The sequence below is a fragment of the Mustela nigripes genome, chromosome 2 (genome assembly GCF_022355385.1).
Source record: "Mustela nigripes isolate SB6536 chromosome 2, MUSNIG.SB6536, whole genome shotgun sequence".
Taxonomy (NCBI): domain Eukaryota; kingdom Metazoa; phylum Chordata; class Mammalia; order Carnivora; family Mustelidae; genus Mustela; species Mustela nigripes.
In genome coordinates this window covers 5,978,400-6,003,020 of record NC_081558.1, presented here as the reverse complement: position 1 = coordinate 6,003,020, position 24,621 = coordinate 5,978,400, and the positions used below count along the sequence as shown (strand labels likewise).

The 24,621-nt window shown below is 47.5% G+C and overlaps 1 protein-coding gene across 4 annotated transcripts in view; it reads right to left on the bottom strand.

Moving 5' to 3' along the window:
* Nucleotides 1-24,621, bottom strand: part of INSR (insulin receptor) — a 128,007-nt gene that overhangs the window by 90,484 nt on the left and 12,902 nt on the right. For all 4 annotated transcript variants that reach the window (XM_059388899.1, XM_059388898.1, XM_059388901.1 and 1 more), the window contains exon 2: nucleotides 17,796-18,347. In XM_059388899.1, coding sequence (XP_059244882.1) covers nucleotides 17,796-18,347 — 552 coding nt within the window. The remainder of the gene's footprint in view (nucleotides 1-17,795; nucleotides 18,348-24,621) is intronic.

Here is a 24,621-nt window from a genome sequence, read left to right as displayed (position 1 = left end):
TAAAATGCCTACGTGATAGAATGCAGGCGTGACCCGTTGACATTCATCAGGATCATCTGCGGGCCGCCGCAGGAAGCCAAACCATAGACAAGGGGGACTCCTGCACACGGCAACACAAGGGAGTGATGAAGGAGCGTCAGGACAGTGGTTATGGGGCGGGAGGGTAGGGGGAGGAGAGGAAAGAGACTGGGACCCTAGGCCCATCAAGAGGCTTAAGGGGGAACCCATAACGTGCCGTTTCTTGAGCTGAAAGAAGGGAACGCGCGTATTCATGCTAGAGCCTGGAACACGGGACAGCGATGCCTGGCGGAGGGTTCTGGTTGTCACGACTTGGGGACAAGGCTGCCCGCGTCTAGTGGGTGGGGGCCAAGGATGCCGCTTGCCACCCCACCACGCTCAGGACGGCACCCACAACGCAAAAATTATTCAGCGCAAAATGTCAGTAGTGCTCAGATTGAGAAACACCCGCCTCAACTCCTTGCATTTAAAAGGGAAAAAAAAATAGAAGAGAGAAGCATTCGGGATCGAGAGACATATCAGAAGACCAACTTTATAAAGTGACCCAGAAAAATGCGTGTTTGTGTTAAGACCCCAGGGAGATGCCCCCCATCCCCTCCACCAGACCCCAAACAAAAAAGGCTCATATTATTAGTTTGGGGAAAAGATGTGGGGGGGAAAACGGTGACTTTTATTCTATACCGATGGGAGTAAAAATGTAAAATGTTTTTGGGGTGCCTGGGTGGCAAGCAACCAACTTTTTAAAGATGTATTTCTTTATGGGGGTGGGCACAGAGAGCAGAGAGAGACGGAGACTCTCTAACAGGCTCCCTGCCCAGCTGAGAGCCAGACGCGGGACTCAATCTCAGGATCATGACCTGAGCCAAAATCAAGGGTCCAACGCTTAAGGGACTGAGCCACCCAGGCACCTGACTCTTGATGTCACAATCTCAAGATTGTGAGCTAAAATCTAAGGCTGAGCTCTATGCTAAGGCGTGGAGCCTACTTGAAAAAAAAAATTTTTTTTTTTAATGTTTTCATTGCTAATCACTTTAGGAAACAGTCAGCCCTTACCCACTGGGTTCAATAATTACTTTTAAAAATTTTCTGACCTGTTTATGGTGCTATGGTACATAAAACTGATGACGTAAAATCATGACACTAAAAGTATTTGCATATTGCACATCTAACAAGCTATTAAAAATAAAAGGTTTTGGTCAAAAAAAAAGAAAAGAAAAAACTCCTCCAAAGAAGGACTCTTTGGGGATCAGCACACAGCTCTTGGCCTCCGCCTGCAGCCAAGACAGAGAAAATGAGGTTTTTGGATGATGGACCCGACCCTCTGGACGGATGTGAGCAACCACCAACCCCCCCCACCACCACCTCCCCCCACCACCAGCCCCAACACCACTCTTAGTCATGAACAATAAAAAAGCATAAGGAACACAGACTCCAGATGGCCGATTCAAACCTTTATTAGATTTCAAAAGAAAACTCCTACTGTAATACTTCTAACATGATACAGCCCCGTAAAAATAAAGATGAATCACGGGCCATTTTAAAGGAAAAGGTTTGGCCACGTGACGTCACGACAAGTCACACCAACTTGTAGCATCCTCACGCTGAGGACAAGACCCAGAAATAGCAACCAGGGCCAAACAGCGGGGCAGACCACAGGTCAAGTTCAGCGCTGGCCCAGCCCTCGCTCCTGCAAGCCAGCATCCCAAAACCATAAGCACATGATGAGGGAAGGAGAAAGTGCCTTTGCGAAAACTAGTTCCAGCTGTCTCAGGAGGCAGGGCAGCTGGGATAACAGAAGAGGAAGGCTTCGCGGCTCTGGAGGGCAGAGAGATTCTGCCAGCGAAGTGAAGCTTTTATTTCCACACCCCCACGTGCACGTCCGTCCCCGGGGGATGTTTTTCTGGTGGCGCGGCAGACTGTGAGCTCTGACTCTTAATCTGCCTCCTCCGGCAGCTTCCAAGCAGCCGTCCTAGAAGCCCGTCGAACAGTCGCTCAGCTACCAACAGACCGCACGCAGTTATAAAATGCAGAAACCGGACAGGTCAGGACAAGTTAAATTTTTAATCCCGTCAACTGGAGACTGAGACAATCCATTGGGATCAACAACTTTTTTTGTTTTTAAACTCTAATGACCAGTGGTTAAAACTCACTCAACTGGAGAGGCCGCGCGTAGCAGAGTCACAAAGGCACGTGGTTTAGAATCAAAACAGACCTTGGGCTAGATGCCAGTCCCGGCTCCTGCCCCTGCTACCCGTGCACCTTGGGCCAGTCACTTTCCCTCCTGCGGTGCTCAGTTTCCTCGGCTGTTAAACTAGGCTGTAAAGAAGCAATGAAAACTCCCGGGGTGCCTAGGAAGGTTAAGTCAGAGCATTTATATAAAGTGACTGAAAGTAAGTCGGCCCTCACGAGCAGCCTTCCTGATAATGATGATCAAAAATAACAAATGAAAACTGTATTCACAAACTCTTTCGAAAACAAGAACGTTAGATAGCCAAAACCTTGGAGGGCAGCCAAAGCCACGTTCAGGGGTTGACTTCATGGCCTTAAAAGCTTTAATTATACTCAGAGACCATTATCCAATTCTTCCTTCCTTCCTTCATTCCTTCCCGTTTATTCCAAAAAGGATTTCAGCGTCTGGTGAGTCATCTAAACATTTAGCACCAGTGGATGGGGGAGTCGGGGTAGGCAAATCATGGCTCAGAATAATCTAAAAATGAAAAAAAATCAAGATTTTTTTTTAAAGATTTTATTTATTTATCAGAGGGGGGGTGGAGAGAGCGAGCACAGGCGGACAGAATGGCAGGCAGAGGCAGAGGGAGAAGCAGGCTCCCTGCTGAGCAAGGATCCCGATGGGGACTCGATCCCAGGACGCTGGGATCATGACCTGAGCCGAAGGCAGCTGCTTAACCAACTGAGCCACCCAGGCATCCCTCAAGATTTTTTTTAAGTAACTAATAAATTGTGGGGAAAGAACTGAAAAATAAAGCCAACATCTGCATTCCTGAGAGAAAAAAAAAAAACTGGCAAATCCACATAGACGTAAGAATATACAAACAGATTATAGCAAGCACAATAGCATGTTATTAAATACAAAAATCTCAATGAAATGATCGCTAAGAAAATACAGATCACAAAAGCTGACTCAAAAAGATCTTACCAGAGGTTAAAAAAAAATTTTTTAATTGAATTCTCTAACAATCCAGTTATGAAGTTTTTCAAAGGTTATCAAAGAATTACTTCCCCAGCAGGTTAGACAGCACCGTATGATTTCTCCAACAAATAACCGGTTCTTCAAGTAAGCATTAGTCCTGATGCCATAATTTCAAAATATTTGAAATGGAAATTTGCCTAGCTCATATTATATGGCTAGGATATCAGATAATAAAACCTAATGAAGAGATTGCAAAATCAAACGGACCAGAAACATAGCACAACTTCACTCATGAACACAGATGGCAAAAATCCCCCCGAAAATAATAAAAACTGAGCAGAACAAAGCAAACCTAGCAAATTGAATTCAGCATTATGCTAAGAGAATAATTCTTCACAACCAAGTAGGGTTTACTACAGGAAAGCGAAGATGATTTTATCTGAGGGCATCTGTTAACCATTCACGTCAGGTAATGCTACTTGTTAAAATATTTAATATGAGTCGTGAAGCCCAAGTCCACAGAGGAGGATTTAAAACTTCCACGAGAGCTACAACACTTAGACAAGATTAAAAAAAAAAAATCTGTAGAGGGTAAAACTGCACACCGAACGAAAAAATTTAAAACAGACTCATCAATGCCATGAAAGGATCTGGATTGAGGATAAATACACCCACTCACGGAAGCAACAATCAACAACAAAAACTCCACAAACAGGGGCGCCTGGGTGGCACATTCGCTCAAGCCTCTGACTCTTGATTTTGGCTCAGGTCGTGATCTCAAGGTTGTCAGACCAACCCCCGCATGGCTCCCTGCTCCATGAGGAGTCTGCAAGATGCTCTCCTTCTCCCCCTGCCACTCCCCCTGGCTTGTGTGTGCCTGAGCGCACATGCTCTCTCCCTCTCTTAAATAAATCTTTTAGGAAAAAAAAAAATAAATCTCAGGATGCCTGGGTGGCTCAGTCGGTTATGCGTCTGCCTTCGGCTCAGGTCATGATCCCAAGGTCCTGAGATCGAGTCCCACCTGGGCTCCTTCCTCAGTGGGAAGCCTGCTTCTCCCCCTACCGGCTGCTCCCCCTGCCTGTGCTCGCTCGCTCTCACTCGCACTCTCTCTCTCTGATAAATAACTAACTCTATGAGACAGGAATCATCATAGCAAGAAATACACAGAATAAATATTTTTAAGAGAACCACATAAAAAGAGCTGAACAGATGGAGAAATGGATTACATACCTGCATGGAAAGGAAAAATACTAAACTATTAAGGTGTACCTTCTCAAATTAATTTACAGATTTAAACACAACGTTTTTAAACAGAATTTCAGTGGGTTTTATGCAGGCTGGAGGAGGCAGACTTGGAGATTCGTAGGTTCCACCGGAAAAAAGAAACCCTCTAAAAAGTGCAACAGGAAATGCTGGGTCTACCATTAATAAAACACGCTCGAAATCTATGGTAATTAGATCAGCATGGTACGGGTGTTAAGAACAGACACAGACAGGGACGCCTGGGTGGCTCAGTTGGTTAAGCAGCTGCCTTCGGCTCAGGTCATGATCCCAGCGTCCTGGGATCGAGTCCCACATCGGGCTCCTTGCTCCGCAGGGAGCCTGCTTCTCCCTCTGACTCTGCCTTCCACTGTGTCTGCCTTTGCTCGCTCTCGCTCGCTCTCTCTCTGACAAATAAATAAATCTTTAAAAAAAAAAAAAAAAAAAAGAACAGACACAGACAAATGGGTGTTTGGTTGAATTTAACAAATGATAAAGAGAGCATGAAGAGTCATTTTGCGAAAGGTACTGATTATTCAGTCACTGGAATTCAGGAAATGAAATAACTGCTCAGGAAAATCATGTTAGGTTCACAGTTACACCACACACAGTCTGGGGCATTCGAACAAGCTCTAAGTCCTGGCTAACATGTCTCAAGAGTGCCATGGCAGACGGCAAAAACCACCCCAAATGCCTCCCCATGGAGTCTAACCTCCCTCCGGCTTCCAGCTTGCCTGAGCCCTTTGACCTGCTTTGACCCACAGGAACCCGGCATACACAAAGCCAATAGAGACGGGATTCATCTCTTGCTACAGACCATGATCCAAGTACCAGCTAGCCTACTGCGGGGTCAGCGGCCACAAGGAGGAAAACCAAAGCATCCAGTCGACAGCTCAGCCCAAATGCCAACCGTGTGACTGAGGCCATGCTAGATCACCCGGCCACCAGCCATCCCACCAGTTAATCCCAGACTCAGGAGTGAGCCGAGCCTGTGTCTGTGCTCGAGCCTGTGTCTGTGCTCGGTGGGTGGGTCCAGCCCAGAAAACCCACCCTGTTAACCCACAGAATGACAGCTGTGTAAAACCACTGTGGTTCAGGATGGCCTGTTACAAAGCAAAAGCTGGCTGATACAAGTTCCAAGAAAAGGCCCTATGTCCTCCCAATAAACGGCACAGTCCCCCCACCCCAGCCCCCGCCAGCTGTAGTTTTAGGTTGGTCTGAGTTGATTCCCATCACCAGCAATCATGAGTTGACCAAGAGGCTCAGTGCTGAGCCAGGAAAACCAAAGTGAGACTGAGGTTCCTCCCATCGGTGCCTTCCCCATCTGGAGGCTACTTCCTCTCTGCTACCCCCGCTTCTATTCTGCTTACACTGAAAGGCACTCTGTTCCCTGTTCCCCCAAGAGAGAAGAGAAGCCAGGAAGGAGCTGACATCTTCCTCATTCTTGATGACACTCTCATGCCCCACTCAACACACCTACCCATTCCTTGTTCCTCCTCTTGCTCACATGGACCTAGAATAGCCTCGTTGTTCTGGATGTGCAACTTTCCCATGTCGCTCCTTCCTCTATCCCACAGACTCTCAAGGAGATACAAAGGTTGAAAAACAATTCAATGCTTTATTTCAGAGTTAAGAGGGGAATAAAACCAAGTTCGAAAAAGAGCAAAGGAATGAGATTATTATTTTTATCCAAAGAGGGGATTAGCGGGTCAAAACTGAGAAAAAAAGTTGATGAGAGATGGGGGCCCTTTACCAGTTTCTCATTTCAGATGAGGAAACAGAAGCTCAGAAGAGCCACACACCTTGTCCAAGGTCACATGACAGAGGAGGACTCAAATTCCGGTCTGTATAATCCTGGAGATACCTTTAACCATGGAATGAAATGTTCTAGAATGATGAAGATGTTCTAGGGGAACACTGCCCACCAGAACTTTCTGGAATGCAGGAAATGCTCTACATCTGCCTTGTCTGAATGTGGTGAGGGTAACTGAGGAAGAAATATTTCACTCTGTTTACTTTCAGTGCATTTAAGCTTTACCACACGAGACGGGTAAGGTTACCTTAGGGAGAGTCCAGCTCTGGAGGTCACCATGCTGGTTCTCCACTGCCATCAGTGGTGGGACCTTCAACATCCTTATTCTTGCTGAAACTCACCCACCCATCCAGGAGGAGCGGCAGTTGAAAGACGTAAGACATTGAGGGAAGAACAGTGTGAGCAAAACGGGGTTATCACCAAACCTAGAAAAGCCTTCTAGAAAGACTCTAGTGTCCTCTAAAATGAGACACACAGCCCATGATGCCACTTCATACTTACTCACTGAGCAGGAACAGCCCCTAAGAGTGGACTCCCACTGACCGCTGCTGGCTGGCTGGAACCTTTTCAAGATCTCCTCCACCAGGTCAGGGGAAAACAGAAATTTGTTCCCCCCTGGGTAGCACTGTGCATCAAGGGGGAATCAATGTCATTTTCTGACTTCTTTGGTTCAGAATTTGTAACTTTTAGGCCCTGGGTCCACCTTAGCTTTCTTCATCCCTCGTCCCAAGACCTCAAGGCCAAGGTGCTACTGTGCCCTTCACTCTCTCGTGTGCCCAGCTCCTTTTTTTTATCCTACAAGTGCTCACTGCTGTTATCTGCCATCCCTAACAAGAGACACTTGTAAACTCCCAATGGTCATAAGTCCCCAAATCAAGTCAAGCAGTGCACCAGGCCTGTGGTTGTCTTTCAAAGGCATCCTTTCAACACCGTCAAGAAGGGCGCCTGGGTGGCTCAAAACCTCTGCCTTCGACTCAGGTCACGATCCCAGGGTTCTGGGATCGAGCCCCTCATCGGGCTCTCTACTCAGCGGGGAGCCTGTTTCCCCCTCTCTCCCTGCCTGCCTCTCTGCCTATTTGGGATCTCTGTCAAATAAATAAATAAAATCTTTAAAAAAAAAAAAACAAAAACCTGTGAAGAAAGTCTTGAAGAACTGTGCCCTCCTCTGAACCACACGGGCATCTGTTTTTTGAGAGAGAGAGAGGAAAAAAAAAGTGTGCAACACTGCGGTAAAGGCGACAGACAGAGGAAGAAAGAGAATTTTTTTTTAAAGATTTTATTTACTTATTTATTTGATAAAGAGAAAGAGAGAAGAAGCAGTGGGAGTGGAAGGAGAAGCAGACTCCCCACTGAGCAGGGAGCCCCACGCAGGGCTCAATCCCAGGACCTTGGGATCACGACCTGAGCCCAAGGCAGACGTTTAACCGACCGAGACACCCAAGAACCCCGCGAATTTTTTTTAAGATTTATTTACTTGAGAGAAAAAGTGCACACAAGTGGTCATGGGGGGAGGACAGAGAGACAAGCAGGCGCCCCACTGAGCAGGGAGCCCAAAGCAGGGCTCAATCCCAGAGCCCTAGGATCATGACCTGAGTCAAAGGCAGACGCTTAACCGACTGAACCACCCAGGTGCACCCCACCTGCCCCCTCCATGGGCATCTTTAAGACAATTCTCCAACTTTTCTTCTTCATCAAATTCATCCCCATTTGGAACATCTCTCCTTTCTTGGATTCATCTGTTGTTTTCCCTCTGGAATGTGTCTCAAGGTCTTGTCCACTCTGTCTTCTGCAGAACCACAAGCCCTAAGATCAACTCCTTGGGTTGTTGTTGTTTTTTTCCTGCCCTTGTAAAAGAGCTTTGCAAATAACCTTCATACCTCACTCACTTATAAAAATAATTTTTTTAGCAGAAGTTGCCTTCGTAAAGAACACAAAGTTTCGTTACGAAGTTCAGTCTGTGCCCTGTTTGTTGTACACTAAAAACAGGAGACCAATGAGTACCATCTTACCATATGACGGAATTTTCAGATTTTAAAAAAGAAAAAATAATCAGAGCCATAGCCTTGCCCAAAGGGAAGCAGCAGCCGTTAGGCTACATTAGGCTATATATTCATTTTGTGTGGTTTTCCAAATCTGTGCCTTCCTCTTTGATAATCAATAATTTTTTAAAAAATAAGACCAAAGGAAGGAAGGAAAGAAGGAAAGAAAGAAATCTTGATTCAATCTACTAAACAGAATTACTAAATGACCCAGCAATCCCACTCCTAGATATATCCCCAACGAGAACCAAAGGTTAAGGGTTCAAACCAAAGACTGTGGACCAATGTCTGTTGCAGCGAACAGATGGAAATGAGTCAAATGTTCATCTACTGGTAAACAGATACACAAGACCATATACAGATCCATTCGAGGGAAGATTACTCAGCAAGAAAGAGGAATGGGCTGTCCTGATATCTGCTACGACATGGCAGAACCACGAGACCATGTCGAGGGAAAGAAGTAAGACATAAAAAGCCATGTATCCCATGATTTCATTTATACCGAAACATCCAGAATAGGTCAACCCCCAGAGACAGAAAGCAGACTAGTGGGGGCCGGGGGCTGGCAGGAGGGGGGGCTGTTCCAGTGGTGGGGGGCCAGGAAGTGACTGCTAATGTGCACAGCTCCCTTGTGTCATGATGGAAAGTATGTAGTGGTGATGGCTGCACAGCACTGGGAATGTACCAAACCTCAGGAACAGTGACTCTTAGGTATATCTTACCACAATAAAGAAGAGAAATCTTGAATCGGATCAAAGCCTATCTTGCTTTTGCCTATCTCCTGCTAGGACAGCCAGCAGTTTCTCTGCAAAGGTGAGAAGCTTCAGTCTCCGCGCCACGAACAAGATAGCCTGTGGCAGGAATCCCACGGGCCCAGGGACAAGGGTTGCAGGTGGTTGACCAGAAGCACTGGTGCTGGGCATGGATGTCGGCACTTGAAACCCTGTCCTTATCAGATCTTCTGAAGAGAACAGTTTCTCCCAGGCAAGCACTTGGAAACACTCTAGAAAAAGCCCCTCGAGGAATCTCCCTCTCTAGACAGCAGCCTGGGGTAGTTGAAGACCTAAGACCCTCCCTGATGAGACAAATGAGAAGCAAAGAAACTTGTGAAAAGGTCAAAGGACCCTCTACCCAAAACCCTCCAGGCACTTGTCCATTCTGGGCTTTTATCCACCAGATGCCCCCCAGGCCATCTGATCCTACCTCCGGGTCCTGTGGCTTGAGGCTGGATTGGGAGATCTTCGGTCACTTCCCAAACCTAGAATTGGAGGAAATTGGCCCAACTGCTGCTACCCATATGGCCCCACCCATGACAGACAATAGGGCCCCTGAGGAAAGCAAAGTTGTTGAGTTTTTTTAATCCGATTTAACATTCTTTATCCCTAAGCCCGAGCTAGCACCGGCACCCTCCAAGCCTGGGAGATGAAAAACGGGGAGCAGGAGAGGGGGTACAATTTTGAAACTCTGCGCTGGGAAACAGTCTATCAGGGACAGGGGTGCGGGCAGAGGAGGGTGACCACGTGGTCGCTGGCTTCCAAGCCCAGCAGCACCTGAGGTCCCGGGGACCCCCCTGGGGCATTTCAGGTGTTCAGTCACAGAGAACAGATTTTAATTCTGACAAAGGTCTGGTGACTCGGTGGGAAGTAACTGGTCAATGAATTTCGTCAAGGAGGAGGGAATAAAAGAAAAACTTGTCAGACCAGTTACCAAGTTACCAGATGGCCACCTTTCCGTAATTATGTATTTAACTCTACACCACCTTCCTCCAAAGGACTGGGCCAATTTGCTTCTCTAGGCGAAAAAGCGGTTAACTGAGATCCCTTAAGACCTCTCCAGGAAGCCAGGCACTCCTCCAAATGTAAGTCTGAATCTTCACCACTCAAGATTCGGACAGTACTGTCCCTGAGATGCCAGGGAACCATGCGGCCAACTGGTCTACCTTCTTCCGCATCCAAAGAGGGGATCTCCGGGAGCCTACCGCCACACTTCCCGCCCACTGAGCTTATAACCTTATAGTGATGTCGCTGACCTTCTCTCCCAATTCAGCAAGGACTCTGGGGTCCCAGCAACATGCCTGGCTCGGCCCAGCTGTTGACGCACTATTAGTGAAACAGGCCATCCAGAATACAGCCCCAAGATAACCTTTAGGACCTCTCCCGCGCGAGCCACAGGAAAACATCGGGCAGCCAAAGCACATGAGATGGTCTAAGGCTCTGCACATCCTGAGGCAGCCTCCTTACTCCTCATGGGCATCTACCTTTTTTGTCATTACCATTCCCCCCATCTGGAACCCCGTTCCCTCCTCCCCTCTTTCTAAGCGTCATTTGCCAGCTGGAACGACCATTCTCTTTCCACAAATGCCAACGGCAACTTGTCCTCAACCTGGGGGAGGACCGGGAGCCCCTGCTCTTTGCTGCGACACAAAATCCAGTCATCTCCAAAACCAGAAGTTCATTTTAAAAAATTCCTATCATCTCCATGAGGAGGAAATTACCATGACCCTGGATTGGTTTTTTTTTCCCCCCCAGGCTGGTACTTTTAGTCCTCCCCTAGATTTTTTTTAGAAGATTGCTGACAACAACAAAAAGGAATACAAGTGACAAATTCAAATGGCCCATCGTGCGACCCAATCCACCATCTTTTATGATTATTATTCAACACCTGTGCGCATGTGTTAGACTTCCCTGTTTTCTGCAGGGACCACAGTGACACAATCACAAAGGAATTTAATTTATCAATATTCTGCAGCGATACTATCTAGAGAACATTGTGATTCCCAGGTGTTCTGGCTCCAGACACGTCTAGAACCACCGATCTGATGACTCATTTGGAGGGGAACGGGATGGGGAGGGGGGCACCTACCTACCTGCCTTGTGACATCTGCCAGCTGGGCAGCCTTGAACAGTTAATTCACTCCTGCCTTTTGACTCCCCAACCAAACAAGAGCTCCTGATGTAAGGTAAGGTAAGGACAGCATGCCATACCTCACAGTCCCCTCCCCTCGGTGCCAGCAAGGGGCAGGGGCACTGCATTGGCCGGGTGCTAGGATGCTCCCAATTCCCAACGAAATCAGCCTCGACCCTCCAACATACCCCCTCATCTTTACAAGGTGCAGAGCCAAGAACAAAGGTCGGCACAATTTTTTCTGTAAAGAGCTATACGTTCCTGGGGCGCCTGGGTGGCTCAGTGGGTTAAAGCATCTGCCTTTGGCTCAGGTCATGATCTCAGGGTCCTGGGACCGAGCCCCACATCGGGCTCTCTGCTCAGCGGGGAGCCTGTTTTCCCCTCTCTCTCTGCCTGCCTCTCTGCCTACTTGTGATCTCTGTCAAATAAATAAATAAAATCTTTAAAAAAAAAAAAAAAAGGAGCTATACGTTCCTGGCACTAACCGCAGGCACAGGCATTATGTAAATGAACATATGAGCATGCCTGGCCGTGTTCCAATGAGACTTTATTTTGGGACACTGAAATGTTAATTTCATAGCATTTTCACCTCTCATAAAATATTATCCTTTAGATTTACACACACACCCCCAACTTTTTTTAAAATATAGAAAGCATACTTGGCTCATAGGCCACAGAAAATTCACTGATGGCCCGCGGGTCAGTTTGCTGACCTCTGGTGAAGGGCACCAGACAAGTCTGATCATTGAGCCATTTCCCAGCAAGGTCTCCAAGAGCAAGTTTCTGAATTACTCCTCTAGCCTCAGCATCCCCTTCTGTAAAATGGGAATTGCTTCCTCTCCTAGGCTGGCTGGGGTGAGGATTCTGTGAGGCGGCGCTTGGCAAATGCTTAGCACTTAGTAGGTGCTCAATAAACACGGCTAAGACCAAGATGCCATTGCTTAGCCACATGACAAGTGTTGGGGACACAACAAGAAACTGCCACAATCCCTGTCTTCAATAAATCGTAGCCTGATGAGGCAGCTACTGTAAAGGGGGGATGAAAAGAGCCATAAGAAAAGGCAGCCAGAATGTTGGCAGGTGAACATTCCAGGGGATTTCCCCCTCCCCTCCGCTCCTCTGTCTTCTGGACTTCCCCAGCTCTCCACCTGGAGGGCAGGAAAGCCCAAAGCTTACCAGCTCAGACTCTGAGCTCGAACACCTGGGTTCCCAGCTAGAATCCCATCTCTACTGTACACCAGCCGTGCGATCTGAGGCAAGAGGCTTACCCCCAGGGGGGCCTCCGTGGTCTCATCTGTGAGAAGGAATTGTGGGGGGACTCAATGCTGCGTCATCAGTCAACGGCTTAGAACCGTGCAATGGCTACCAAGAAGATTCTAATCATGAACACGTCAGAGGCAGAATTAAATACTTAATATTTAATCTAAAGAGAGCACCCCAACATTCAGAAAACCTGAAACCAAGATGGAAGAAAGTCCAGACCCAGAGAGGAGAGACCTGCCTCCTTCCGCCTCCTGCTCCTACTCTCTCGCCGATGTCGTTTGTGGCGTGGCGGCCAGTTTCCTGGCACCCTGCGTGCCCCAGCCTCACCCACCCCTCTGACTGGCAGCGAGCAGCTGGGGTGGCCTCCCAGAGGGGGGAAAAAAATGCCAGTGGGTTTGGCTACAGCAGCTGGTCAAGCAAGCTCTTTGGCTTCTGATACCCCCAAAGCCCAGAGCTGAGGGTCCCCGGAGCACCTCGAGGCCCCCACTGAGCAGAGTGGTCTTCCCTCTGGTGCTGTGGGTCTGAGAACCCCCCCACCCACCGAGCAGTGGGTCGGGGAGTGGGCTCTCTTCTGCCTGCCCCAAGCCCAAAATCAGAACCAGAGCCAAACTCTGGCAGGCATTTGCCTAGCGGCAGGTCTGCTCAGAAGGGGAATGGAGCCCTGGTGCTCCCAGGAAGCTTCCAGAACACTCACAGAGTGCCAGGCGCAGGAATAAAAGCCCTCCCCACACCACCTCACTTCCTCCTGAACCGTGACACTGACAAGCAGGTCTCATCACTGTCCCCATCCTTTGGAGAGGAGACAGAGGTTTATCCACTCATGACCAATGAACAGCAAAACAGGCCTCCAAGCAGTTCTTGTAAGCACCTGGGAAAGGGTTAGCGAGGCCGATCTTCGGGGTCTCGTGACACAGAGGGTTGGGGGAGGGGTGATATTCTCGGACACTGAAGGCAAGTTTAGGGCTTTGATCCGCGCTCCCACCCACAGAGCCTCTCCTAGAACTCTCCTGGCAGGACACTGTTGTCACATAGTCAAGGTCAGTATTTGCCACCAGAAGGTCCTCTTCGAGGAGGCAGGGGCTGGTTCCCACCGTGCGGCCCCAAGCACCCCAAAGCCCGGCACATAGTAGGGTCTCACTCAAGGTGATTTGTGACCCAGCCTGCACAGACTCTCCACTCTGCCCATCCAAGGCCCCCTACATTCAGCCTCTCCTGGTATCTGCACCCCAAATCCGTGGGCAGGGTGACAGAGAGGAAACACCTCCAGCCATTTTTTTCCCTTTTAATTACCTTGACCTTCCTTTAACCTTCCTTTGCATTCTCTGCTTAAAGTATCATTGTTTTGTGACCAGGCAGAAGAGGGCACCCCGCAGAGAAAGCATGACCTAGGTCCAGAGAACAAACCAACACTTCCATCCTAAACATTGCTCCAAAAGCTTCCAGAGCCTGATAATCATGTAAGAAAAAGACAATGGCTCTGGCCACTCCAGGAAGTAGTTGGGAAGGTTCTAGAGAACTAAACGAATTGATGGATAGTTTTTCATAGGCTGGTCTAAGATGGGGGGAGCATTCCCTCTACAAAGGTTCATCTGGGTCTGTTTTTGCGTTCGAGTCTCATAGGACATTAAATATGCCTTCAAAAGCCGGGGCAACAAGGTAACATAAGCATTTGAAAAGCCAGAGGAGCACCCCCGGGTGGCTCAGTCGGTTAAGGGTCTACCTTCAGCTCAGGTCACAATCCCAGGGTCCCTGCTCCCTGCTCGGCGGGAAGCCTGCTTCTCCCTCTCCCAGTGCCTGCTGCTCCCCCTGCTTGTGTTCCCTCTCCTGCTGTGTGTCTATCGAATAAATAAATAAAATCTAAAAAATAAAATAAAATAAAAAGCCAGAGATGTCCACTGACATCCGCAGCACCTTATTCCCAGGAGCTGAAACATGGAAGGAACCTAAGAGCCTGTCCACAGATGATGATAAATGAACATGGTCCATCCACACAACAGAACACCAGTCAGCGTGAAAAAGGGGGTGTACACACACACACACACACACACACACACACACACACACACACACGGAAGAACCTTGAAGACATTGCACTCAGCGAAACAGGCCAGCGACAGAAATCCAAACGCCGTAGGACTCTACATCCGTGAAGTCCCCAGAGGAGTCCCATGCACACAGGCAGGAGGCAGATGGTGGGAGCCAGGGTCGTGACGGGGGGCAGGGAGTCCGTGCTTCATGGGGACACAGTCTCCGTTTGGGGAGATGGAAAGTTCTGGAGACGGAAGGTGGGGGTGGCTGCGGGACAGCATGAGTGTGTTTCATGCCACTGAAGTGTGCATTTAAAACTGTTTAAGATGTCAGGGCACCTGGCTGGCTGAGCTGGGAGAGCGCGCGTGTCACTCTTGATCTCAGGGTCTTGAGCTGGAGCCCCACACTGGGCATCGAGCTTACTTTAAAACAATAATAATAAACGAAAACATCGACTCTTAGAAAAAAGAAAGAAAAAAACCCTGAAGCTGGTTAAGTTTTATATTATGTGTATTAAAAAAAAAAAAACAAAAACAAAAAACTGAGGGGAAAAGAAAAGACAGAGTGGGGTGGTACTCAGCAGACAGGGGCGCTGGTTCAAAGAACCGTCACTTCACCAGCTGTTTGTGGGACAGGATAAGGCTTCACCGAGGGGACCTCAGCGCTGATCACACACCAGGAGCAGGTGACGTCCAAGCCCGACACCAGGAACCAGGTACCTCAGCAGGTGTCGGTCACAGCAACAGGTGCAGAGCCACACCTTCCCCCACGACAAAACCCCCGGCATGAAAAAGCCAGTCTGTTCTCAAAAGGCAAAAGATTGTGTTGGGGATGTGAGGACAAACAAAAACACACACATACCTCCCCCCCCCCCAAAAAATGCCCCCACCAGGGACATTTCTACAGATAATACTGTTCTAGATATTTTGACTAAAATGTGTACAGAAATAAATCCACAGAGGAATGTCTTAAATTATATCTCAAGACACAAGAGCCCGGAGTATTTCAAACAAGCACCTAAATTTGGAGACCTCGGCACGGGAATAATAAAAACGTGTTCCCGGTTGCCCTGGTGCTCCAACTACGAGTGGCTCAACCGAAAAAAAATATATATATATACGCTTTTTTTGTGTCTCAGACTTGGCACAAACCCCAGTTGTCTCTTATTAGCTGTGTGTCCTTAGGTAAGTTAAGTAAGTTCTCTGGTCTCCAACATGAAACTAGCAGTGCCCCCCTCGTAGCGGTGTGTGCCGTCCTAACACAGATCCTACACATCCTCTTCTTCCCTCCCCATCATAAATGCCAACCATCACCAAAGCCACTGCTCCCAGTTCATTTCCCCTTACCTGCCACCCACCCAGCACCTCAGAAACTGTGTTCTCCAAAATTCCTAACCCACAAGTAATGTTCTACTTCTGCGGACACTTTGCCCCAACTTTGTGATTTAGTTCCCATGCGTCCCTGACCTACCAGTGTCCCCAAGATTGCTCCACAATATAATAATCATTGTACCCTCTCCTATCCTCAAACAAGGAGGCTCTCTTTCCCTTCAGGGCCCCTCCCCAGGGCTCCAGTGGCTTCTCATGGACAATCCTGTGGCTTCTAATCAGGACTCACCTTGTATGGCTTCCTGATACTTCTGGGCCTAGGCGAGAAGACCCTCCTTTCTCCTCTCCCTTGTACCTTTTGTGATACAACCCTTAGGCCCTCCCCCCCACTGCCACACACACACACACACACACACACACTTTTACACACCTCGATCTCATGCTCACTAATTCTTTCCAGGGAAATTCCTGATGTCCGAAGGAGTCAAAACAATAAAAAAGTAACAGGGGTGTTTTGGAACATTCCTTCCTGGTTATAAAAACATTATTAAAACTATAGTGATTAGAACAGTAGCAGGCCTGGTACAGGAACATACTGATGGATATCCAGAAACAGATCCCAAATCAAAGACAAAGAAGTAAATTTCTTCAATCAACAGCAGTGAGACACCAACAAGTTATGGGCAGGGGCGGGGGGGGTGGGACATCCCTTTGAATCATGAATACAGATTCCAAATGTCCTGAATGGATTTTTTTTTATGTTAATTAAAATTTAAAAAGGGAATTTGGGGGGAAAAAACATTTTATAGATGGAAAAGAACTTTCTAGGGGCAAATAATACATTATATATTAATTTTAAAAAAAGAAAAGAACTTTCTAAACATAAAGTAACATGAGAGGTGCAAAAAGATCCCACTCCAGACTCCATAAACATCTGAAGCTTCTCTGGCAATGGCGACCCAGAGTATTTTCACCACAGAACAAAAATGTCTGAAAACACATTTGGCAAAAGGGTTAACAACCTCCATCTATGAAAACCGCACACAGACTAGTATTTCGAAAACTATTGAAGTACTAAGAGATAAATAGACAAAGGATATGAACAGGAAGAGAAAAACCCAAATGATAAACAAACATGTTTGAAAAGGCTCAACCCCGATAGCAATCAAAGACATCCACATACAAACAGTAACACCACCTCGGCTCCTCCCTGCAGTAAATTATGAAAGATGTTTCAAACAACACTCAAAGCCGGCCAAGGTGTTCCCTTCTCAGCCAGTGCTAGGAGGAGCGCCCATCCGTACAACATTTCCGGAAAGTCATTTGGCAACTGGCAGTAAGAGCCTTTGGCCCAGAAATTTCAGTTCTGGAAAAGCCAAGGCCCAAAGAAACAAATGCTCCATAAAGCTCTGAACCCAAAATGTCCATCCTTCTCTTCAGAATAACTGGAAATCGTCTAAATGCCCAAAGACAAGGAAAGGTAAGTAAATGAAGACACAACAGATTCACGAGAAGGAAGTACCCCCATTAATTGTGGACTAAGAGCTGCTGTCGTGCTTCCTTCCTTGACCCATTTCTTTTCCCAAACGTCTACCCTGAGCAATCTTACATCTATTATCAGATAAGAGATAAACTTTCTTTTGCCCCACAACAAAGTCGCACTCGTCCGCCTCTAGCCCCCTCAAGCAAGAGGAACATTCAACTGTCTAGCACAGGAGCTGGCAAAACCTGGCCCACAACTTGGCTTGTCAATAAAGTTTTATTGAGACACAGCCATGCCCACGTGTTTCTGTATTGCCCATGGCTGCTTTCCTGCTACAATGGCCCCGCTGAGGGGTTGTGAGGAGACCACACAGCCTGCAAAATCAAAAGTATTTACTACCAGAGCCTCTACAGAAACAGTGTGCCCCCAGATCTAGGGAATGCCTCCAGCTTCTTGCCAACAAATGAGGTGTGAGAAGCAGCTGAGAGCCCCGCGTACCCCAGCATACCTTTCTGGCAGTGGCTGTGTGTCCAACACCGCTCGACAAACTGCCCGTTGATGACAGTGGCAGGGCAGCTGGTCTTGCCCTTCGCCGTGCCCGGACAAATGTCCCCACACTCCTCATTGTCGTCTTTGTTCAGCACAATATAATTATCCTCCACAGAATCCAGGATGCGCGACCAGTCGATGGTGGCCAGGTAGCACAGCTCGTTATTTTTCTCGATGCGGACGGAGCCCCGGGTAATGTTCATCAAGCTATAGAGGCCAAGTTCCTTCAGGTGAACCATCTCGAAGATGACCAGTGCGTAGTTGAAGAAGAGGCGCGAGCCCCGGATGACCGTGAGGTTGGGGAACAGGTCCTTCAGGCTCTCCAGCCCATAGACCCGGAAGAGCAGCAAGTAATCAGTGATCATGATGAGTTTGGGGAAACTGAGGTCTCGGAAATCCTCGGGCCTTGTTTTGAACATCAACAGTATCTGCAAATGTCCTTCAATGACCGAGCAGTTGGCCAGCTCATGCAACCTCGTGAGGTTGTTCCGGATATCCATGCCGGGACACACTAGAAGTAAAAACAAGCCAAAAGCAAGACAGGTGAGCAAACACGCCATGGGTAGGTTCTAAGAATTAGCGCAGGGCCAGCTTCAAAGGTGTGCAACCTGAGTCGTGGGACGGACTCAGGAGGGCCCTCCCCTTGGCTCGATGCTCCTCCATCCGTTTTGAAATCCTGGATCATTTCTGGGCAAGGGGCCCCATGTCTTCACTCTGCACTGGGTTCCCGCTAATTCTACAGTGACCCCTGAGGATGTTTTCTCTCTAGTGTCTGTGCCAAAGTCGTCACCTTCTGGAAACTCCTTTGGCAGTCCCGGTGAGCCGCCTGAGAACCACTGCATCAAATATGACGCAGTAGAGACGCTAGGACTGCACAGGATTGAGTAAGGCAGCAGGTGCAGAAGGGAAAGGGGAGCCGTCCCCGGTGAGTCAACATCAGAGATCTGCAGGAGACGGTTTTAGGAGGATAAAGGTGCCCACATCCAAACGGGGCAAGGAGAGCTGAATTGGTTTTGTCGATTCTCCTGCCTCAAGGACTCTCCTTCCCAACCTGCCTTCCTCGTTCCCTGTTAACTGATCTCCCCTGCCCAAATACCCTGCGTCGTCATCTCCCGAAGGTGGTCCTTCCTGGGCTCTGGAATCCTCCCTGGCTCCCCAGGACCCTGGCTCTTCTCCCTCCCAGGCCTCGGGGCTCCCCCCTTGCTCACTCCCCTGTGCCACGCTGAAGAGGCTGCCCACCACTCCCACACCTCCAGGGCTCCGTGCCTTCCCCTTCGCGACATGACCTATGAGAAGCAGGGCGTGGAATAACAGGCGCACAAGCGGGGCCCTGCACATAGTAGGTGGTCATTTAATACCAGCTATCTCGCTGTTAGCTATTTCTCTCAAACATACCACGATCCTCTCGGGGCTCTGTGCCTTCACTTCCCTAGCTCCAGTGTGTGGGTAAAAACTACTCCAGTTGGCCAATGGAGCTCAAAAGCAGCCCGAGTATAATATGTGAATAAGTGGATGTGGCTGTGTTCCAATAAAACTTTATTTACAAGAACAGGTGGAGGCCTAGAGTTTTGTTCCTGGGGCTGTAACTTGGTGACCCTTGCCCTAGCCCTGTGTTGTCCAACAGAACTTGCAGGATTGATACCAATGTATCCATGTCCCCAGGGGTCCACTGGGGAGGCCACCAGCCATCTGTGGCTCTAAGGCAGTTCAAATGTGGCAAATGAGATGGAGGAACTGAATCCTGAATTTAATTTTACTTTAGTTCATTGAACTGGAAATAAACCCATGTAGCTAGTGGCTAGTGGAAACAGACCCATGTCCACTGTACTAGACAGGGTAGCCCGAGCTCTGTTGGCTCTCAAAGCCCCTTTATACCTCAGTGGCCTGTTTGTAAATCCAGCCCATCACCTTCAAGATCCAGTTCAAATACCACCTCCTCCAGGCACCCTTCTCTGATTTCCTTCCCCTACCCATACCTATTGGAAGCTCTTCCTTCTCCTTGTGCTCCTTAAACTTGAGTTAATATCCATCGGAACCAAATGCTTGAGACAGCTTCTCCTTGCCCCCCCCAACACACACACACGTCCCTCAGCACCTGGAATGTAAGGCTCAGGACACCATCTCTACTTATTATATTCTAAGACACTAAACCTTCCCCCAGTATCACTGAGGCAAAATGATTATCCTAAAGAAGAGTAGAAAATCCCCTTAACCCCTGAAACAGATAATGCATTATATGATAATTAAGAAAAATGGGGGGGGGGGGAATCCTCTTAAAAATCTACCCTGAGAACAACTCACAAAAGAAGCACAAATTAGGGGGGGGGGGACAGGAAAGCAAACAATTGGGGGAATAAAGCTGCAATGTTCCTTAGTCACATTCTTTGCAGACTAGGCTAAATCAAGGGAAAATACACGTACACACCCATCTACTCATGAGGAGTTGGGATGAGGACACAGGTCCGAGCCCCACATGCTCACACCACCCAAGTCCCACCTACAGCTCCCAGCCGCAGTCCTGTCCAAACATCAACATACAGAGGTCGCCCCAAGTATGGGGTCACTGACGCCTCCCACAAGTCCCCACCCGACCAGTGGTAGGCAGGGATGCCAGATCTGACAAATAAAAATGCAGGATGCCCAGTTAAATTTCAATTTCAGGTAAGCAGCAAGTATTTCTTTAGGATAACTATATCCCCTGCCACGTTCGGAGCACACTTCTCCTTAGAAATTGTTGTTTACAAGGAAATCCAAATTTAGCCGGGTGCCCTGTCTTTTCTCTGGCAATGCATGGCTTAGGTTTCAAACCTGAACGTCATCCTACATTTCAAGTGTGCACACTAAAATTTTACCATGCAGGAGCAAAAAAAAAAAAAAAAAAAAAAAACACCTAACCACCTGCCCGCCATCCTCCCCAGGCTGCAGCAGGACCAAAACCGGAGATGAACGTTCATTCAACTGTTGAACACCAGGGAAATGCAAATCCAAGCCACAGAGAGAAACCCCTTCATTCCCACAAGGATGGCTAAAATCAGAGATGGACAATAACAAGTGCTGGCAGGGATGTACAGCAAACTGGAACCCTGCTCCCCACCCCATCTGTTCTCTCTCTCTCTCTCTCTCTCTCTCCAATAAACAAAACCTTAAAAAAAAAAAATAAGCTCATCTGATTTTGAAACTTGACCAAAAAAGATTTTCTCTCACTCCTCCTCTGCCCCTCCACTTCTCTTTTAAAAAGTTCATTCACATTATACTATAGTCTACAAAGTGTGAAACAGCATTGCGGCCAAAATATATATATATATCCCCCTTAAAATTAAAAAATAACGCACTAATGACCACCTGAGCTTTTGGGGAGTCATAATCATTGATCACCAATCACCAAACCAATATAATGAAAAAGCCTGAAATACTGTGAGAATTACCGAAAGTGACACAGAGACACGAAGTGAGCAAATGCTTTGGAAAAAATGGCACAGACAGACTTGCCACAAAGCTTCAACTTGTAAAAAGCACACTCTCTGCAAAGCACAACCACGGGCAGTACAAAAAAATGACATATGCATGTACACATATGTCTACTAATAGCCAAAATGTCATTAATAGCCGAAAAGTGAAAACAGCCCCAATGTCCCTCAACCGATGTATAGATCAGTAAGATACGGCACATCCACACCATGACATATGACTCAGCCATAAGAAGGAATAAAGCAACATGATATGAGCAACATGGATGTAGCCTGAAAATTTGATGCTCAGTGAGAAGAAGCCCGTCACAAAAGATCACACGTGCTATGATTCCATTTACACGGACGCAAATCTACAGAGACAGAAAGTAGGTTAGCGGGTCCAGGGGCTGGAGGGAATGATGAGGGATGGCTAATGGAGATAAGGTTTCTCTCTGCAGTGATGAGAAAGTTCTAAAAGTGACTACAGTCGAAGGCTGCACAACTCGGTGAATTTAGTAAGAGCCAATGAATTGTATGTAAACCCTAAATAGGTGAACTGGGGGGTGCCTGGGTGGCTCAGTGAGTTAAAGCCTCTGCCTAAGGCTCAGGTCATGATCCTGGGGTCCTGGGATTGAGCCCCGCATTGGGCTCTCCACTCAGCAGGGAGCCTGCTTCCCTTCCTCTCTCTGTCTCCACCTCTCTGCCTACCTGTGATCTCTGTCAAATAAATAAATAAAATCTTTTTTAAAAAATAGGTGAACTGTACGATACTGAATCACAGCTCAATAAAGCTGTTCTTAAAAAAAGAAATTAAACAACTATAATAGTAGGGAACAATAAACTGCTTTTTTTCAAGTCTCCAGTGAATCTCACTGAACTCATTAAAGCTGTGGGTGTCCCTATTAGTCTAAACAACAGAGCGATTTACTGTTGGGACAGAAAATATCCCGAGGAGGTTAGAAATGGTGCCGGAAATCAATGTAGGGCCTTTTGTGGGCTTTTAATGCCTCTGGGTGGAAACTGAAGAATGCTTCAGGTTCCTCCAAAGTAGTCTATCGCTAAGCACCCCTACATCCTGGGACAGAAGGAGAACGGGGACCAGGGGCATTGGGGGAGCCAGCAACAGCTCCCACAGTAGCCCCCTGCTATCTGTAGGTTCGGTTACCCGCAGTCAACTGCAGTCAGAAAATATTACATGGAAAATTCCTGAAACAGACAATTCCCAAGTTCTGAATTGCCCGCCATTCTGAGGAGTGTGATGAAATCTCACGCCATCCTATTGTGCCCGGTACGTGAATCATCCCTCTGTCCAGCCCACCTGCGCTGTGTGCGCTCCTACACGGCCGCTAGTCACATCACATAGGTGCGTGCATCTAGGAAATAAATACAGCATCTGTGGGGCTCAAGACTATCGTGGTTTTATGCAGCCACTGGGGGTCTTGGAACATATCCCCTGAGGCAAAGGGGGGCTACTGTGTTCTCTGAGCACTTACTATGTAAAGTACCTGGCCCACCTACTCCCTGGCTCACTGAATTCTAAAAATAATGCCCAGAGGAGGTCCATTTTCACACCCATTTGTGTGACCAGCCAATCAAGATTCCTGCAGGCTGAGTTTTAAGTGGTGGCGGGAGGTTTGCAACCTTACAATTACATGCAGTCCACGCATGTAACTCTGTTACAGTTACCATAACATAGTGACTCTGTTACAGTTACCATAACATAGTGACTCTGTTACAGTTTTACCATCTTTGTTCCTTCAAAAACATGCCTAATGTAGAAGCAGGTGCAAGTGACATCAATCAGGAAACAGTGTAACAGTTTGCCTGACATGACAACCCAGAGAAAGCTTGTTAAAGATCATTTCTTTTGTTCCCTCCTTCAGCAAACAATCTGAGGAGGACCTGCTCCGTGCCCATCATTGTTCCAGGGACGGAAGTGCCATAGGGAACAGGACAGACCCAGATTCCTGGATCTCTCTGACTAGTTAGTTGCTATCAACTGCCTAAGTCAACTTAAAATATAACCAAGAGGAAGCCTTCAAGGAGAACTTCAGGGGCTAAAAGAGATCATAGAAACGAGCTATTTGACTTGGTCTGGGGCAATGAAGGAGGGCTTCCTGAAGGAGGTGGCACTAGGATTAACACCTATGCAAATAGTGCATTAAGAATTATTGAGTTCTGGGTGCCTGGGTGGCTCAGTGGGTTAAGCCATTGCCTTCGGCTCAGGTCATGATCTCAGGGTCCTGGGATCGAGTCCCACGTCGGGCTCTCTGCTCAGCAGGGAGCCTGCTTCCCTCTCTCTCTCTGCCTGCCTCTCTGTCTACTTGTGATTTCTCTCTGTCAAATAAATAAATAAAATATTTTAAAAAAAAAAATTATTGAGTTCTGCCTAATTTGTTGGAAGGTCAAGTGCAACAGCAAACTACAGCTCAATGCTGTGGGTGACCAGGCTGTGTAGGATCTAGAGCATCCAACATAAATATAATATAAACCATGTATGGCATTTTAAATTTTCTCTAAAAAGATAAAAAGAAACAGATGAAATTAGGGGCACCTGGGTGGCTCAGTTGGTTAAGGGTCTGCATTCAGCTCAGGTCACGATCTCAGGGTCCTGAGATCAAGCCCTGCACCTGCCTCCCTGCTCAGCAGGGAGCCTGTTTCTCCCTCTGCCCCTCCCCCTGCTCGTGCTCTTTCTCTCTCAAATAAATAAATAAAATCTTTTTAAAAAATTAAATTTAAAAATTAGTTAATTAATTAATTTATTTAATTAAATAAAGGAGTGCCTGGGTGGCTCAGTGGGTTAAGCCTCTGCCTTCAGCTCAGGTCATGATCTCAGGGTCCTGGGATCTCAGGGTCCGGGGATCGAGCCCCCCCTTCAGGCCCTCTGCTCAGCAGGGAGGCTACTTCCCCTTCTCTCTCCGCCTGCTGCTCTGCCTACTTGTGATCTCTGTCAAATAAATAAATAAAATCTTTTTTTAAAAAAAGAAAAGAAAAAAAGAGGGACACCTGGGTGGCTCAGTCAGTTGGGCGTCTGCCTTCAGCTCAGGTCACAATCCCAGGGTCCTAGGATTGAGCTCTGTATCAGTCTCCTTGCTCAGCTGGGAGACCACTTCTCTGACTGCCTGCCACTCCCCCTGCTTTATTCTCTCTCTCTCTCTCTCTGACAAATAAAGAAATAAAATCTTTAAATTTAAAAAAAAGATGAAATTAAATATATTTAAATTAACACAAAGTATCCAAAAATTTTACTTCAACATGTAAGCAATACTTAAGAAATTATGAAGGAGTATTCCTTCATCCTACTCTGCAGGTTTTTTTTCCCACAGGAAGCTTCCA